General features: G+C 48.6%; 7 protein-coding genes across 7 annotated transcripts; 4 read left to right on the top strand and 3 right to left on the bottom strand.

Moving 5' to 3' along the window:
* Positions 1-1,183: 1,183 nt before the first annotated feature.
* Positions 1,184-2,814, top strand: AKAW2_60342A (putative aldehyde dehydrogenase; the record flags this gene model as incomplete). The annotated part of the gene is made up of 4 exons (XM_041692458.1): positions 1,184-1,414; positions 1,480-1,776; positions 1,838-2,158; positions 2,227-2,814. The coding sequence occupies 4 exons, from the start codon at positions 1,184-1,186 to the stop codon at positions 2,812-2,814; spliced, it is 1,437 nt and encodes a 478-aa protein (XP_041545840.1).
* A 1,007-nt stretch (positions 2,815-3,821) lies between these two features.
* Positions 3,822-4,553, bottom strand: AKAW2_60341S (uncharacterized protein; the record flags this gene model as incomplete). Its single annotated transcript, XM_041692456.1, has 2 exons — positions 3,822-4,210; positions 4,265-4,553. The coding sequence occupies 2 exons, from the start codon at positions 4,551-4,553 to the stop codon at positions 3,822-3,824; spliced, it is 678 nt and encodes a 225-aa protein (XP_041545839.1).
* A 263-nt stretch (positions 4,554-4,816) lies between these two features.
* Positions 4,817-5,869, top strand: AKAW2_60340A (uncharacterized protein; the record flags this gene model as incomplete). Its single annotated transcript, XM_041692455.1, has 3 exons — positions 4,817-4,982; positions 5,039-5,595; positions 5,678-5,869. 3 exons carry the CDS (start codon positions 4,817-4,819, stop codon positions 5,867-5,869), a joined length of 915 nt encoding a protein of 304 aa, XP_041545838.1.
* A 684-nt stretch (positions 5,870-6,553) lies between these two features.
* Positions 6,554-8,198, bottom strand: AKAW2_60339S (uncharacterized protein; the record flags this gene model as incomplete). The annotated part of the gene is made up of 3 exons (XM_041692454.1): positions 6,554-6,820; positions 6,883-7,668; positions 7,746-8,198. 3 exons carry the CDS (start codon positions 8,196-8,198, stop codon positions 6,554-6,556), a joined length of 1,506 nt encoding a protein of 501 aa, XP_041545837.1.
* A 1,296-nt stretch (positions 8,199-9,494) lies between these two features.
* AKAW2_60338A (uncharacterized protein) lies at positions 9,495-12,525 on the top strand (the record flags this gene model as incomplete). The annotated part of the gene is made up of 3 exons (XM_041692453.1): positions 9,495-9,855; positions 9,999-11,549; positions 11,627-12,525. The coding sequence occupies 3 exons, from the start codon at positions 9,495-9,497 to the stop codon at positions 12,523-12,525; spliced, it is 2,811 nt and encodes a 936-aa protein (XP_041545836.1).
* Positions 12,526-13,902: 1,377 nt separating this feature from the next.
* On the top strand, positions 13,903-15,321 carry AKAW2_60337A (uncharacterized protein; the record flags this gene model as incomplete). Its single annotated transcript, XM_041692452.1, has 1 exon — positions 13,903-15,321. One exon carries the CDS (start codon positions 13,903-13,905, stop codon positions 15,319-15,321), a length of 1,419 nt encoding a protein of 472 aa, XP_041545835.1.
* Positions 15,322-16,065: 744 nt separating this feature from the next.
* AKAW2_60336S (uncharacterized protein) lies at positions 16,066-16,965 on the bottom strand (the record flags this gene model as incomplete). Its single annotated transcript, XM_041692451.1, has 4 exons — positions 16,066-16,154; positions 16,208-16,449; positions 16,501-16,880; positions 16,939-16,965. The coding sequence occupies 4 exons, from the start codon at positions 16,963-16,965 to the stop codon at positions 16,066-16,068; spliced, it is 738 nt and encodes a 245-aa protein (XP_041545834.1).
* Positions 16,966-18,354: the final 1,389 nt, after the last annotated feature.

Raw genomic sequence — 18,354 nt, 5'->3', positions numbered from 1 at the left:
TAGATCTATATGATTACGAGTGACAACAATATGAAGAATAATGAAAAGAACATGTACACGATCTATGGTAAGCTAAAACAAGAAAAAAAAATGCATCCAAAAAACAAATCCCTCAAGGGGATTCGTACCCGTGCTACTATGGAGCTGGGTGGGATAAATAGTGTGAATGTGGACAACCACTCGACTATTCGGAGGCTAACATAAAAGTAATAGTATGAAGAGTGTCCCTTGGCTCGCAATTCCGCGGTTGTACAACATGGCTTTATAGCCCTAATTGCTGAAATCTACCATCGCAGCATCACATCCACTCCTCACAAGTAGTCATGTCTAAATTCAAACCTAAACCTCAGATTCGTGTTACTGATGATCTCTCATACCGATATAAGGTATCAGGTACCTCTGGGCACCGACAGGTGGGTCAATCAATAAGCTATGGATACCACATTGTTTGCCTGCCCCTGACATTCACGGATTACGATCAAGATCTCCGATACACAGCGGAGATAACCCCGGACATCGATCTAAAGCCGGGCTCAAGGCCCACGGTTTGTGGAGTCAAGTGCCGGCCTTCCGCAAACTGTATTTTGTGCTGTCACCACCCTTCAAACGCAGGTGCATTGAAGGTGCTACTGCTATAGATCGCGAAAGACAATAAACCATCATCAGTTCACTCGAGCTCTCTAAATATGCCATATATTACACAATCGGGCCAACTACCCTCATTGAATAGATCGATCACCCCAACTTTTGAGGCAGCCAAATCTGAGAAGGCATCCGTGGTTCATCTTGCCGCCCCACCGCACTAAACGCTCGCCACGCCCGTATATCCGAACTACTCACCATAACTCTACGAATTTCGGATATACACAGCCAGAAAATTGCAAGAAATCGGATATAGCACCCCGCAAGGACCCTAACTCTAATATGCCACAGCGGGTCCGGATAGAATACGCGGCAACGTCTCGACCTGCAGACTCCCCCCAATGGACGCTAACGGCGCGCTTCAATTTCGAAGGCGAACCAAGCGCTGAAGAAGTGACAGGGGGTTGCTTCAACGGTTACTAATGTCGGTAGTGGAGTCTCTGTCCCCTTCAAATAGAAGAGGGGGCGCCCTCCCCCAGAAAAAAAAGAAACTTGAGTGATCCTGCAAGAAATCAAACAACCACCTTCACCAGATATCAAAATGGTCACCACAACCGCAATTCCCCTCATCATTCACGGCAAAGATATACTCCTCTCCAACAATGACCGCAAACACCCCATCACTTCTAAATCCGCACCACACCTAAAATTTTTCCAAGGCGCAACCTCCGATCTCGCCGTTCAAGCAGTTGAATCCTGTGCAAGTGCCTTCCCGTCATGGTCACAAACACCCCCCGAGGAACGTCGACGTCTGCTTCTCAATCTGGCCAGGGTAAGCCACTCAACACCCTAGTTTTTTCGCCAAGAAATAAATTCGTCTAACAATAGATAATAAAGCTCCTTCGCGAAAAATCCAGCACCATCCAAACTCTCATCAAAGATGAAATTCACTGCACACCACTCTGGTCCCAGCTCAATGTCGAAATAGCAGCCGGCATTGTCGAGGAGACCGCATCAACAATAACAGACGCCATCAGCGGCACGATCCCTTCATCGCAGGGAAATACGTATGCGCTTGTCATGAAGAAGCCGCTCGGTGTGGTGCTGGGCATCGCGCCGTGGAACGCGCCGGTGATTTTGGGATTGAGATCGGTGATTCCGGTAATTGCGGCGGGTAATACAGCGATTTTGAAGGTGAGGATTGCCACTATGTCTTAATCCAATGGGAGGCAAAATTGGTCACTGACAAGAGTAGGGTTCCGAATTGAGTCCTCAAACGCATTACTTCCTCGCTGCGCTGTTCAGAGAAGCAGGGTTCCCACCCGGAGTGGTGAACTTTGTTCTGCATCGGCCGCAGGACGCAGCGGAAATCTACGAGTGTATGATTCAGCATCCGGCTGTGAAGAAGTGCAATTTCACAGGGTCGACGCAGGTGGGACGTGTGATTGCGTCCAAGGCGGCGATGGCGTTGAAGCCAGTGCTGCTGGAGTTGGGTGGTAAGAATCCCGTTGTGGTATTGGAAGATGCGGATCTGGATCAGGCAGCGGACGAAATTATTGCGGCTGGTTATCTGAATGTGAGTATCTGCTTCTATCTCGTGGACTTGTTTTGGAAGGCGATGTGTGCTAACAAGATTGAACATAGAATGGCCAGATTTGCATGTCGACTGATCTCGTCTATGTTGTTCAGTCCGTGGCGAAGGAGTTGACCAAGAAGATCCTAGAGCGCTTGCACAGCGAAGATCGGCCACACAAGGTTATCTCGGCGGCGGGTCGAGCTCGTCTTACGCAGTTGGTGGAGGATGCAAGGTCCAAGGGTGCTGTCATTCACCAGGCTCGCAACCCTCTCGCTGAGGATCCCTTGGCTTTCCCAGCTACGGTGATTGAAGGTGTCACGGAAGAAATGGAGTTCTATACAATCGAGTCGTTTGGCCCGGTATTTGGCATCATTGCTGTTGAATCAGCAGAACAGGGTCTGCAGATGGTTAAGCGGTCCGCGTACGGCCTATCGTCGGCGGTGTTTACGCGGGACCATTTCAAGGCCCTCGGGATGTCTGCAGATATTGCCGTCGGAGCGGTCCATGTCAATGGAGGCACGGTGCATGATGAACCGACGTTACCGCACGGAGGAGTGGGAGACAGTGGATATGGTCGATTTGGAGGGAAATGGGGTTTGAATGAGTTTTTACAGACGCAGACTGTGATTTTGAATCGGGTTCGGGCTTCCTTGTAGTGCCGAAAGTGGGATATCCGGATGGGTTGCATAAAAAAGGGGCACTGGTTATAAGTAATAATTTCTAGCAAGTTGGCAGATAAAACATACTGTTACCACTTCAAGATCTTTACTAACTTGAATAACCACACAGTCCTCTTGATAGCCTATAAATTACACCGTATTCCATCGACTTCCTTGGCGAAATACTGTGACCTTCAATCACTCCTTGGTACTACCGTCCCAAATATAACCCAGACTCCACTGCAACTTACCTCAGCTCAAGCAGTATATATTTCTTGGAAGTATATACATTCCTTGGAAGTATTACTACTGTCGGAGTCATTACTCTTGACAATTGTCACGATGCAGTCCGCCGGTTACAAGTTCCAACAGTCAAAGATAGAAAGTTTCATTGAAACTTAGCTATGAAATAAGCAAAAGCGCCGACCATGTCCCTTATGCAGTTCCCTCTTGCGCCAATCCCATCAGATCCCGGTCTATCAACTATCACTATAACGAAAAAGTCCTTTGCAAGCCGTCAAAGAAGCCATTGCGCCACTGTCAAAATCGCTCTCTGCTACCGGGAGGACTGAAATTCAATCCTACTCGCTTGCGAAAGGGTTCTCTTCCTACCAAGGACTGCTCCGCCACCCGTGAGACCACTGGCGTGATCAATGATGCGCCGTAAAGTCGATATAATTTGGATTCCCTGGCCATGGTCCCACCTATAGTGGGCGACGGAGTACTGAGACGTTTTGTCAGCCCCCATTCTCTATGGTTCCTGGTCATTTTCCTTCGTTTCTACTTACTTTGCTATCGTTTCCCAATCGAATAAATTCCCAGATGTTACTGTCAGTTGCAACACCGTAGATAGCAGTGTCGTGGCGACCGGCCGCTCTCCGGGCCTGGTGCAGCATCGCTATTGTTCGTTAGAAAGTAGTCTAGTAAACGATGAAGCTGAAAGTGGGTCGATCGAAATAATCCATCGCCAATGTCCAGAGCAGGAGAGGGGATAGGTGCCAACGTTAGAAAACCATATAATCTGTATACTGACCCATGTAAACGAGAGTTTGGTCCACGCCCATCACCCCCTTACTCTTCGCCTCGCACACGACAAGATTTGCTTCCATCTGGCCAGGTTCTCCGTACCAAAGTGAGTAATCGGTCCTGCCAGTTACTAGCCATCTTTTCTTGTTGGGAAATGTCCATTCCATCTTCATGTCCTTTTCAAATTGCAAGTGTACGGATCGGACAGATTGGGTGGACGAGGAAGACATCCGATTCTGGTTTGATCTTTCCTCCCTCTTTGCTGCGGCGAGGGTGCTGAAGAGCACGGCATCGATTCGGGCCCGGGTATGCGCCTCATTAAGCGGTGCCCCTTCTATCACGATATCTATATCACGTAGTGCTTCTCCTGCATCGATTTAGTAAAGGCTTGGTTGAATGACACGCCCGGAAAACGGCTTACTAAGGTGTTGGGGGATTGCGACGCGATCCTTCGCCGATAGAGTCCAGTTTCCACCGGTTGAATCAATAGAGATGCCGAAGGTCTTTTCGACATCTTCAGGCTTTATACTAGTAACTGCCTTATGAGGGCATGATGACCCTTGACCTTGCTGTTCTTGGCGTGACTCCTTCTTGGCTAAATCGAAATGTTTGGAGAGTTCTGGATCTAGCTCGTTCTTCTTCTGCTCACCAACAGACCGCGAGATGGCGGCCTTAATTCTGACCTCTAGACGGTTAATTATCACCTCCATTGTCGGCGCTGTATCTCAATTTCAGAAGGTGAGGCATTTTAAAAAGGTGTTGCGATCTTAGGAGGGTGATGGCGAAGGGAAAAATGGATGATGTAGTTGATATTTCGTCATTGTTTATAGGGGTGGTTTATGACTCCGCATTAACCTCATAGTTTGAACATTCATTCACTGCATCTATTCCTCAACTTCACTCATTGCTCATCTCCAACATCTACTTCACCCTTCCAAAGCCCTTTACCTCTACTATCGACTCACAGTACAAAATGGATATGTATGATCCCAAGGATATAGGGGTGGGGAATGACATAACTGCCCTTGCACCTTATTTCAGACTTGGCCTCGATCTCACTCGGGCTCAGGATGAGGAAGCGGAGAAGCCATGGCAGATTGACCAGGACCTTACCGATGTTCAAATACCAAAGAATCTGGGTATGTGATGATCCCCCGAAAACTAGATCTAACATCCCTTCTAACTACTTTCAAAGAGACTCTATTGCCGGACTTCGCTTTAGGGCTCGGTACTGAACATTGTGACGTGAGATTGATTCGGCCTCGACTGAGTGCAATACTTATGGTGTTGTTGGCCAAGGTCATGCAGGAAGCTTGCACCAGTGGAGTTAACGAAGAAGACCCAGCAACTAAGTCTGCGTCCAACTCCGAGCGCCCTTCAGTTGACTATTCAACGCCATGCTGGATGGTTGACCAGAAAATTATTCTTCCACCTGTCACTGACTTCGAAACTGATACTATGGAGATTACTATGCATTTTCTTCTACTGTACGGCTGCCGCCCAACTTTGGATACAAACGTCATTGTGCTTCGGAAACAGACGATCGTCCCCGATGAGGGCTGGGGAGTCCTTGCAGCTATGTGTAAGTTCATTTCTACTCCCTTGTCATTTCTAGAGTTGATGGACATTGAATTCGGTCGACCAGCCGCTATTCATCGCCAGCGGAAAGAGGCAGGCGATAACGGGGACATTTACGGAATCCATACCGATACCTATACCTGGAATTTCTTCCACCTGAACGATAGCGGCAAGGTACGGATCCCAGACACTTCTTGTTTATTGTTCTTATATATCTCATTTTCTCGTTTGACTGAAGCCAATGTATACAATATAGTATTCAACCAAATTGAATTTGTCCTGGTACTTGGACCAAAAGGAGGTCATCGGTCGCCTCTGCCACATAATAAGAGAAGCTGCAACTCTCTCCCGAGAAGTAGGCGGTAGGGATCCTATGCTGGGTGTCTTTGAGTCAGAAACCGAAGACAAAAGTGATGACGAGAAGTCTGATCAATGGTCGCTCTACTAAGGGAAACGATAGTGTGGTGTATCGGGTAGAATCTTGCTTCTATCAAGTGGTTCTGCTGCTGTCTGATTGCTATTTGATCATTCTGTCTTTGATTTTGATCTTTCAGTCACTGGCAATACTCATTTCAATCCAGTTCAGATTCTTCATCTAGTCGAGCCTCATATGTAAGGTACTAGCTATAGAGGTATGCAATAATTTGAATAGAATATAACCCGGATTATTTTTGACGTGCTTAAACGCGAAGTAATCATGTAAGGATAGATATTACAGTATAAGAAAGTTATCGATGTAGCTAAATGTACCCAAATCAGCAAAAAGTACAAAAAGAAAAAATAAATAATGATATAATATAACGGACATGGTATCCAGAAAATATAATCAGTCACAGGATCTACCACATAGAATTACGTATTAATGAGCTAGAATTGAACCTTCGGGTTCGCGCTTACTTGTAATGCCTAAAAGGGGAATATTCGGCAGGGTTTGCATCATAAACGTGCACCGGCTATGAATAATAGTATCTAGCAATTGGACAGATAGCACACACTCTTGCTATTTCAGCTACGTTCATTGATATGCCCACTACCTCCAACAATCAAAAACCCCTTTGATAGCACAGGATAAGCCGTTCTGAGTACATTGAGTAATCCAACATATCAGGCTAAGCAGTCCACAAGATACCTATCAGCTATACATCGATCCTAGAACAAACAAGTCGCACGGACACATAGTGTCTTCCGCCTTAATAAAATGCTCCCCTGGGGCCAGCACATTCTGCGTTTGAAAGAAATTGAGGTCAGGGAGTTCGAGGTTAAATGTCGGGAATTCGACTGATCCACTCATGTCTGCAGGCCCGACGTTGGAGAAGGAAGCATTCGGCTGATTATCGGAAGTAAATTGGATATCGAACTTCAATGTGTCACCTGAAACAGTGGCGATGGGCATCGAGTTCTATCTTCCTTAGCTTGAAGTGCTCCTTCATAAAGTAAGTTTGAATAGGAAACTTGACTTACGGCTTTGATACTCCCAGTAGTAGTGGCAGTATATGGCCCACCTGGATCTCCATGGATTGGATTACTTGTGGTGTAGGATAACTCAACCAAAGCATTATCCCAGACCCACTTGTAATGAGACGTAAGCGGCGTACCGTCATCAAAAATAGACAGCATCAAAGGATATTTGTCCCAATCTACTGTGATCTCTCCTTTGCCGTTCACAGGCCAGCCACCGTGGCTCGTCGAGTCACCCTCCCAGACCTTTTCGGACTTGAACCTCAAAAGGAGGGTTGGATTCGGATATGCTTGATCAACCGTCACGCCGCCGCTACTCTGTAACTGATCCTTGCAGGCCTCTCCAATCTGTTTAAGGAGATAGTCATCCCGGATGAGTGTTTGAGAGAGAATAATACTCGCTTCATAGCCCTCAGGAATAGCCGCGATACCCTTCTCATGGGTAAGCTGGAACTGTGGTGTTTCCGCAGTTCCCTTGCCACTGCCGCCTTTAACTTTGATGAAGATGCTCAAAACACCCTCGGTAGCATTGAATCTGAATTCCTGTGGCTGCAAGAAATCAGAAGTCTGATCCTTCGTGTTTGTAACCGTCCCGAGAGTGAAGGTGAATGAACTGATCTCCTCATTGTTGTTCAGCGCGTTCACCATTTCCGTGAGACTATCGTTGAGCGGATCACTCGAGTCAGGCGTCTTGACAGACCAGTCAGAGTCCTGTACACTCTGGAAATGAAGGATGATATTGTAGCTGGATTCGGTGTTATCGCTGAACTGGAAGGTTGAATCACTGGCCTATAGAATATCAAGTTTCAGTATGTCCCGCACAGACTCATTATAAAGGAGCTGATGATGTGAGCAATGAGACTAACCTTGGCCTGGCTGGTATCGGTAGACTCCCCATCCATAGCAAAGACCGGCGTTACCACTTCTAAGTAGGTTTCTTGATCCTTCCCCACGTCCTCATCACCCAAATCAGTCTCTGTGCCTTTAGAGTACAGTACGGTATTCATGGTGCCTGATATCTTCCACGATATAGCAGAGACAGCAACATCGCCATGAGTGGTAGCGAGTGACTTGAAGGATAAGGTTGGGTTGTCGAGAGTAAGGTTCCAAGTGTATACGAAATAATTGGCACTAGTGCCTGACTTGTGCTGGAATGAAATCTGAGCCTGATCAAACCGCTGAGACCAGTATTTCTTCAACAGGGCATTAAGCTTCTCCTCAGAGTAGCTGACAATCACATCCCAGCCATCAGTGGTGGTCTGGTTATAATTGACAAGACTCTGGTGGAAGTCGGCCCTGGATTGGAACACGGTCGACATAATAGTAGATAGAAGTTTCCTTTGGGAACAATGTCAAAGAATCGATGAGATTGGGAAGATGCAGATAATCGGTTTCGAGGCATAGGATAGGCTTTATATATAAGGACGATGGCACTTGATCCCTTCCAGGTCATGAAGTCATTTCAAGAAGCTACAATGGAATGGTCTTCTGACCTGGGCTCAAGGAATTGGGCCTGGACGGAGAAGGAAAGGACTCAATTGCCACCAGCTGAGCATTCATCTCACGGTCTATCCCAGCATAGGGAAAAAGACATCAATTGATCAAAATCTCATACAGCCAGTAGTATCAGTGATATTCCTCTTGGTAGGTAAGATCGCCACCGAGATGGACAGTGGCGCCCAGAAATAACGCTTGCGCAGCGGTGCGAGCCACGATAGGTGGAGGATCACATCAAGGGCCCATAGCACGGGCTTTGGCTCTAGATTAATTGTCTTGGCGGGTTTTCAGCTGGGGCGGGGTATATGCAGGGGGTCTGTTCGGGAAATACATTATATTGCAGGACCCGATCTGATGCAATCCTAGATACCATAAAAATCAATTATAAATTAATTCTGAGGGATTTAAGAGCCAATAGTAGGGTTAATCCGGGAGATGTTTCCGGATAGACAAGAATAGCGGGAAGGGGCAATATAGATGAAGATCTAGAATCCGGGAACAGTACGCGTATCGCACTTATGATACTCCTCTTCAATACGAACCGAGCCTTTCATGAGGTCACCGCAGGAAGATGTTCAGCCCTAGCGGAGTTGTCTTTCGGCAGAGATTGGCTATCTCTCTTGATAGCCCGAGCGCTAGGTTTATCGCGACAGTCAATCCAAACCCCGAAGGACCCTGTCATCGAAGTACACCTAGGAATTTCAACTTTCAGCTCCGGTGGAGGTAATGTTGGCATGCAGCTCATATGAGCGGCTGGAATCTAGATTCAGTAATTTTGCCACTGTAGGTGCTGTAGATACCTTGCTACCGATATACTTCTCATAGATTCATACTCAGCCGAAGGCATTGCAATTAGTAGATGGTTGACTTTTGCCAGGCATTGGTCAGTTCCCTCAATTCTCGGGTAGCTAAACTCCTCACAGTGCAGCTGATCATTGATTACAGCCCTAATGTGTTGACGGAGACAACATGATTTAAGAGGGAATCCCACCTCGAGAAGTCAAGAAAGAAAACCGAAAATCCTAGTCTCAGCTATCAATATCCCTCTACAATTCGATTTGGTATCTGCCCTTTTACCCGTGAAAAATTATCCAATACTTGTCATATCATTCTTCAGAATGAACCCCGACATTGTTGAATATCCTCTGGCAAACCCAACCCTCATTCTTTCAGTGTCCGAAGATGCCTTCGCACCAGAAACTGGATTGCAAGATGGCATTTCCCTTTATATTGAGAAGTTTTCTCTGAAGAACCAGCTCGTCGCCGAAAATGATTTTGACGAGAATAACAGCTCCACGGCTACTTTCAAATTGTACACTCATGAGATAGATGTTCCTGAAGAATCGAGTGACCCGGTGTCACTGGGATTGGTGGGAAAAGATGGAACAATGGATCATCTGAAAGGCGCATCTGGTGGCAACATCGACCTCTATGTGGAGAGCTTTTCACCGGATAGTGTGAAGAAAATACAGATCAATGGTACAGTTGGCCCCTTTCTCCAGTCTTTTGGTTTTCTTTGTCATCATATGGATATCAGCTGTATTGGCTTTTCTGCACTTATAATCCGGTTCTTAAGGTTATTTTTGCTAATTAACCCATTTATTCTTCTTTCGTTCATATAGTATCTGGTGGTCACGGCTGGGACGGTATCGCGACTGCAGAGGACAAACCTCCCGCCAACGGTGGCGACGGAGGTAATGGCGGACATGCCACTGTGCTTCTAGGGCGGCTTCTAAGCCAAGCGATAATCCTCTCGGACTCGCTGTTAACAAAGCTTAACAGTGATGAAAGCCAATGGCCCATCGATTTTCGAGACACTGTCCGCTCCTGGATCAGCACGATGGATCAGGAAGAAGTCAAGGAGATATATGCCCTGCCATCTTCCATGAAAGATGCGAAACTGATCCTGAGCGGATCAAAAGACACCTTTACATCGGGTGTTGCCAAGGCATATCAGAAGCTTTTGATGAACGAAGACTCGCTGCTTTCCGAGGTGACTAACAGTATAAACGCCAACGGGGGAACATATGGAGTTGGAGGGACCAGCGCCCAGGGTCAGGGACAATCTGGCAAGAGTGGATCAAATGGTTCACATCAAACCTTTTTCATAGACTCCACCTCAACAGTCTTAAATTCCACTGTGTGCTACCTACACCCAGTTGAGTGCCAAATGCTTCTCGATAAGGCCAAAGCTCTTTTGTTCCTTGACAACGACGACCAGAAGGCCAGCGCCTTACGATACCTTCAGCAACTCCAACAACGATTCTGGTTCTTCGGAGATCCTTCTTGCCCTGACGACCTTTCCGATACCAATCTTGGACAAGCATATCGAAAAGCGGAAGAATCATTGATGATTGTTTCCGGAGCAAAGGATGAGGAGCCTACATCGATACAACAGCTTCGATCACTTTATGGCCAGGTGGACAAGACCATCAAAGCCCTTGTTGCTCCCAAAGATACATATGGAGATCAGAATCTCAAGGTTCCCAGGGGATCCTTTGCCTTTTACAAAGAATACGCCGACAGATTTCTGAATGACCTGCAAGAGATTGAGAACGCATATCTGGGGTACCTGAACAATGATACTGATGCCGAGGAACAGGCCCAGGCAGTTGCAAAAAGAGGCTCCCTATGTGACACCTCCAAAGATCAGATCCAAAATTCGATCGTCGCAGTGAAATATGATCTGATAGCGATAGACTCCAAGATTGCCGTGGCCCAGGAGGATATGAGAATAGCCAAAGTACGCCTGACAGAAGCCATCGAGGAAGTGGAAGATGCGATTGCCAGTGCTTTCAAGTTCAAGTTTGGGGATCTTCTCAACGGGCTCAGTCAAATTGTTTCGCTGAAAGGCGACATCACATCCACGGTAAACATTGTCAACGCGGGCGCCAAATGGGCGTACGACAACGCCACTAAAATTTCCAAAGACACTGGGGTCGGCATCAACAAGTCTTACCTTGTGAGCGCTGTCACTCAAATCGAAGGCTCCATCGAGGATCTGCATGAGGGGTACACGGTTCTGGCCGACGGAAACGCCCAATTCGACGATCCAGGCTGCGAAAAGCTGGTTTTATTGGAAACAGAATTGAACAAGCTACTAGCAGACTTTGGTGCAGCGCTCGGAGTCGAGGATCTCCATGAAGTCAAAGAGTATTTCGATCAGTATATTGGTGAGTTCAACCTAGCTCTAAGATTATACAACGTCTTTTCTCTCAAGAACATGCCTGCTGATGTACATCAACACCAGAGAAAGTACAAGCCCGAAACTCCGCGGTAATGGAATACAGTGCAGATGTACAGCTTCTTATCAATTATCTAGAAACGATCGAGGGCCTGGATACCCAGAAGAAGGACATCGTCCGTGACGAGTACAATGTGCTCGGACTAGGATATCCTACCTTGACCGCGTTCATGCGCACACTATACACCAATTCACTCACCACTGTCCAGCTCTGGCTAAAAAAGATGCAGCAAGCTTATGCATTTGTCGCTTTGGATGAAACGAACATCATCGGGCATGCATTGGAGGGATTCAAATTCTCACAGTTTACCTATGATATGCTAAACCACGTCCGCTCAGATCTCGATAGCTACTACGCGCAACGAGTCGAGTCCTGGGGTCAGTCCATGCAGTCACTCAAGGGTGTGACCTACCCCATTCCCAATGTCAAGCAGGACCTGCAAAATCTTACATCCGACAACAACACCATACAGGTTGTTATCAAACCTGATACCATCAACACGAACACCAAAGGGCTTATCTTCGGGGAAGGAAGGGTCGATATCCGACTGATGACCATCCGCTGTTTTATCGATGGCGCAAAAACAGACAGCGGGTATCTCGATCTCAACCTCATACATACCGGCCAAGAGGCCATCGTTGATGAAGTGGGTACAGTCCATAGATTCGACCACCAGCCAGTGGTGACAAACTTTCGCTACGTGATCGAGACAAAAGACTACACAGGCCCAGGAACAGTGGATGGCATCATCGGCACAGCTTCCACTGACGACCAGTACGCCATGGTTGGACCGTTCACTACATGGCAGATCGTGATCAATTCAGCCAACAACCCAGGTCTGGATTTATCGGAAGCCAAAGACCCGTACCTGGAGTTCGACATTGAATTTAGAAACCGACCATAGAGAAGCTGCCAAGCTTTGTTGGCTCCCTGCGCTAATGTTGTCTGACTTTTGCTTCTGAACTGAAAGGAAGGTGATATTCTCCGAAGTGACCGTTGCACAGTGCAACGCGGCCCATCAGCTGGTGCCGTATTATCCTTGTTCTGTCCTACATGCCATTTTGCCTGGGGTTGCATGTATTTATTCATGGTGGATCTCCGCAGCCCTGGCACTTGCGTTGCTTTTATTCCGGGTGATCGGATGTCAGCCCATTGTCTGTCCTATGTGTTGAGCAGAATGCTACGACTGAGTGCTCTTCCTTTCTCTTACAAGCATATGAACTGAACTCATTATGCCTTAAATTACAGGTTTTGTTAGTAATTGCGTATTTTAGGTAGAGTACTCGAGATTCTGAAAGGACAACTTCTTAGCACGTGGATATATTTCTTTGGCCGGCAAGATCTACATAGCATGAGAAATGTTTACAGATCCTGCGTTCCAGCAACCTTCGTTTGGATCTTCATAGCGTATTTTCTTTTTCAAAAAGCTTGAAATAAAGACATCAACGAATACACTAGTCGATTGCATTGTGGGAATGTATTCTTACAGCATGCATCGCATAGCCTCGTTCAGAACTATGTCATCATTCTCAAGGTTCACACAGTATCGCACAGTCTTGCCCCTTAGGATCAATGTGGAATGACATAGTGAACCGTAAGCAACTCGATTGCCTATTTTGGATTTCGATCAATTTCCACATACCCCTTCCATTCAATAGCTGATGAGAGAAAGAACATATGTCCATCCACCAGCAAGCCAGCCTGAAATTGCCGGGCCACCCGACCAGCCAAGGATTGCGGGAATCAGCCCGTCAGACGGGAAAAGAAAGACCGACAAAAGAACGAAATCAAATGCATGGAGCCGTTTGTAACGTGGGGGCCAGACGGTGGGCTGTGAGAACGAGGCTAGAATGTGGAGATTCAAGGCGCTAATGCATGATCAAAACTCTATTGAATTGCTGACTGCTGTAGCCTGATTTACCCATCAGGCGTTCTGTTGCGGGAAAGGAATGTGTGATTCGAGGGGAGAGAAGTGTGAACGGAGGAAGCCGTGTCAGAACTGTATCACAACAAAGAAATCTTAGTGCAGCATATTATAGACAGGTTGTAAGTGATACTAGTAGGGGGGGAGGGAGTGATTGCGGTGAAGTTCTTACAGGGATGGAAGGAATAGTTGGTAGGGCTTGCCTGGAGATCCCCGCCCGGATGATTTACAAGGCTCTTTAATTACACCAACCGAACATCAGCTAAACTTTTTATAACTGCCATCTAAACTATACTGTTCCCTCATACACTCATCCATCCACGCCACTTCAGCTGCCATCCTCTGGTAACCACCACCATGTCCTGGACCAAACAAACCGACTACTGGAGCCGTCCCCTAGACTGCCATGACCGCCTCTTCCAATTCATCGGCGAATCAGGCAAACCACTCGGTCGCGAACACTGGCTCACCATCGGTGCCGTCCAGCTCGACTTCCCCAACAATAACAACAACCCCGAGAAGATCATCACAGAACTACGCAATGCCTGGAAAACCCTCCGCATGCGCTATCCCGACATCGCCGGCGAACTGCACGCCCACGAAAAGCGCTACTACCCGATCACAAGCCCTGAAGCTTTAGAATCCTGGTGCAACAACACCTTCAAGATCGAAGACGCAGCGCAATCCGCCGATGACCTCTTCACCAACAAGCTGCACATCACAGACCCGCATGCAACCGCGCACTGGATTCCCAGCAGCCAGGAATTCTGCATCGTCTCAGCCCACTGGCGCTGGGACGGCAGCGGGCTCGCCATGGTACTGGACCAGTTCCTCTCCGAGCTGCAAGCTCCAACCATCACCACCACCACAACCTCCTCATTCGACGGCAGCGAAGCCACCCGACTCATCCCCTCGTTGGACGCCATCATCGGCATGCCTGCTTCCCCCGAAGCCAGAAACCCCGAATGGTCTCGTCGCGCCGACGAACTCCTCGCTACCTTCCTCGAAGGCCAACCCTCCATAGGCCTCCCCGTGCTCGATCCCACAGCCTTACCCGCAAAGTCTCTCCGCACGGAGCATGTCGTGCCTGCGGACCAGGCGACCGCGCTGCGTCGCGCCTGTCGTGCGAGAAACATCACCCTCACGACAGCTATGCATGCCTCTGCAATTATTGAGACGGCGCGTGCTGCTGCTGCTCATTCTACCAATCTATCATCGCGCTACATCTCCTGGCAAGCCTTCGATCTCCGCAAATACCTGCCCCCACCCTACGACGGCCCCATTCACGGCCCGTCCCTGCGCATGGTCGGCCTCCCGCTGAATGTCGAAGCCACGCCGACAACTAACTGGTCTGACCTCGTCGAAACCATCCAGCCGCTGTACCGTCAGTCGTGGAACTTGGCTGATAGTGACATGATGTTTGTCAGGGCGCCGTTCGTCGAAAAGGCCACGGCTATGTTCCAGGCTGCGGCTGCGGCGGGAGCGCCGCAACCCACGGAGCCAAATATCAATAGTTTGGGGCCTATAGATCGATTGATCAGGGAGAGTTATGGGGAGGTGAAGGTTAAGGGGTTGGTGCTTATGGTGCAGATGTTGGCGCAGCAGTTGTATGTGCATTGTTGGAGTTGGAGGGATGAGTTGCATTTGAGTGCGAGTTATAATGAGGCGTATTATGAAAAGGGGTTTGTGGAGGAGTGGCTGAAGGCTATGAAGGAGAATATGGTCTTGAATTTGTTGGGGGATGAGGCTGATACGAATAAGGGTGCGTTGCTTTGATGAAGATGTTTTCATTTTCCCCTTTCTACTTGTTTATCTCCGTTTTTTCTTTTCGGGTTATATTTTCTATTTGGAAGTGCGTTGCATGATCGATGAATGACTGTTCTAACGATTTTATAGACTCCATTGTCGGCTGAGTTGTCAACTATACGGTTGATACTACTAAGAGGTTTGTATGTTTGTTAAAGTGATTGCGTGGGGGTTGATGTTTGCATCTGCCAAAGCTATAAATGCCAGACAATTTATTGATTAAATGCAGGAGTTGGAATCATCCGGAATAAAGGACGTTCCACTCATTAAATAATTAATATATACTGAGTAGCAGTAGTACCAGTGGGGCAATCGCCCCCTCTCTCACCTGTGGACACTCCTCCGCCCGTAAGATTGTGCAACATGGAGAATGAAGTTAGCTCAGAGCTGTGTGTGACTGAGGACCTCAGAAATTCTTCTCCCGGGCGGAACTCGGCCCAATCTCAACTCATCAGCGCTAAATACCCTTCTGCAACTGGGCTGGAACCAGTACCCACATATACATCCCTGCGGTCCCTGCACGCTAAAAAAAGCACCCAGTTTAGCGGCATGCAACACGATTCCGACGCAATTTACAGATTTGCTTTTGCTGGAGAGGGGTTGGGGTTGGGGGCGGAAAGTTATGGGCCATCATTGCCCTGGAGGGTTGGGTTACTATTATTGAACGAAGAAAAACACAAAGGAATATTAGGTTTAGACCAATGCTAGACCACATCAACGTCTACACTCTGCTTCACGTAGATGTGGCAGGGGCCGAGCTGGTCCATCTTGTACGACTCGCCATCCCCGCGCGTGATTTCCGTCTGCTGGGTACTCAGCAGCGGATCTTCCACCCGTCGATAGGGTGCGCTCTTACCTGCCGGAGCATTGCGCGGCGTGTTGTCGCTTCCGTAGGGATACGGTGGCGAGGGCGACTTCCCCGTAGACATCTTTCCCCGTGCCACTCGGAATAATGGGGCGTAGGTTGGCAGACATGCGCAGAGCGTGGCCACACCCAGCTGAACTGATGACCAGACCATTGTCTCGGGGGCCCGGACCACCTGCGGCGTGGCTGGAATCCACAGATAGGAGAGCTTGCAGATACTGGCAATGCAGACTCTATTCCATGATCAGCAACAAATTTCCAACATTGTCAGAGAGAACACTCACAGTCCACCCAACAGGAATATACCGGTAACCTGGATCTTGCGCGTGCGACTGAGCTGCAGCCTCGTCACCACATACACAGGCAGAAACAAGATCATAACGTCGAGGAACAGGTTCGTGAGCTCCATCCCCAACCAAAGCCGACCACTGGCAATGCAGTATTCCGCAGCCCCCATCGCATCCCACAACATGTGAATGGGATGACACTGGAATATGTTGACGAATAGAACGATGAGGAACCAAGCAACGCAGAGGCCGGCTGTCACATAGTTCAAGATGCGGTATATTCTGGAAATCTTGAAGAGACCGTGCAGGAAGGCGAGTACCGACAGTTTAACAAAGCTGATGGTCGCCATGAAGAAAAGGTCAGCGACGTAGAGTGTCTAGCCCAAAAACTCAGTCAGTTTCGCGCGCACATACGGACGGCGCAGCGCAACACACCTTTAGAAATGCCTTAGCCCAGACCATACCCCCAATGTCTGCATCGGCGGCGAATTCGTTCAAGTCGAACGTGCCTGGGCCGGGTCCCGCGACAATATCTGGGTGACCATAGGATCAGTATTCACTTTTCCTCGTCATGAATTATTCGAGACGACGACGTACACTGAATTAACAGAGCCGCAAACACCGCCATGCATGCCAGTGATAACAGAAGCAGGCCGTCGGATAGGGGAGACCATTGTCGAGTCATGATTCTCACCACCAACCGGAGAGCGACCGAGACCACCGCCAGCGCCAGCATCGAAATGGCGGCGCCCAGGTTGTCCCGGCCGGTTTTACCGATATGCTTCATCCTGATGGTGGTGTACTGGGGTGGATTGAGAAGCACGAGCAGCAGGCCGGAAAGAAATGGAAAACGCGGCCGGGGTTGGTCCCTCGCGAGGCTGACTCGGCGTACCAATCCCGAGTATCAGTCGATCGGCAACAGTCAGAAGCGCGGTAAAAGAAGAGCGGAGGTGTAGAAGAAGGTGATGATTGATTTGAAAGACGATGGCTGGCGTCAGGGCGCTAGATCCACGAAGCTTAGAGGAAAGGCAAAAGGAAAAGGAATATGATCGCTGGCTGTCAGCAGGGTCGCATACCCTGGAACCAGGCGAGCTGAACTATCATCACACATGGAAGGCTTATGGCCCCCATGCGATCGGAGAGTCTATTCAGCCAGGGGAGGAGGTTATTGCACGGTCGGAGGAGAGTGGCACGGCAAGGAGGAAGGAAGGGGGTGGGGACGAGACCAAATGAGACGGTGATGAGATGAGATGTATTTGAGAATTGGACGTAAACTTGGCCCCTCGCCCCAGCACAGCAGCTAGTACGAAGTATAGTAGGAGCACTGTTCAGGCTTTGTCTATTTCTTCACTTTCATCGGCCTCCCCGCATCATGTTCGTCGCAATGGCCCCGTGGGTCCCAGGCGGGAAGAAGGGAGGGCAGTTGCGGAATGGGCAAACACTGGGTTAGGGATAGATAGACACGGTCGCCAGGCCGGATAACTGCCATAGCCTCCTGTTTAGGCACCAGCTGGGTCCCCCGACAGGGATCATCAAGGCTATCCCGGTTAAACTGGCTGTCAGCGTCCAGCATTAACCTGGTTAATCGTTGACCAACCTGGGTGTGGAGGGCGGGTCAGTCAGCGGATGGATCCTAACAGAGCATATCGCATGATGCAGCAGTTCGCGATTCGCTCGTGGCCCTTGACCAACGTTCCTCGGTGTAGCAGCCACATTGTTTGGCTGTGGCCGTCGGCGTGGAGTGGGTGAGATTTTAGGGCATTTCTGGGCAGCGAGTTGAGCGGGTGAGAGAGGAGAGAAGAGGGGATGCTGCATTAGTGGCTTGTCGACTAGTGACAATCTTACCCTTTC

This window comes from Aspergillus luchuensis, chromosome 6 (assembly GCF_016861625.1).
Source record: "Aspergillus luchuensis IFO 4308 DNA, chromosome 6, nearly complete sequence".
NCBI classification, from domain to species: Eukaryota; Fungi; Ascomycota; class Eurotiomycetes; order Eurotiales; family Aspergillaceae; genus Aspergillus; species Aspergillus luchuensis.
This window is presented reverse-complemented; position numbering and strand designations above follow the sequence as displayed.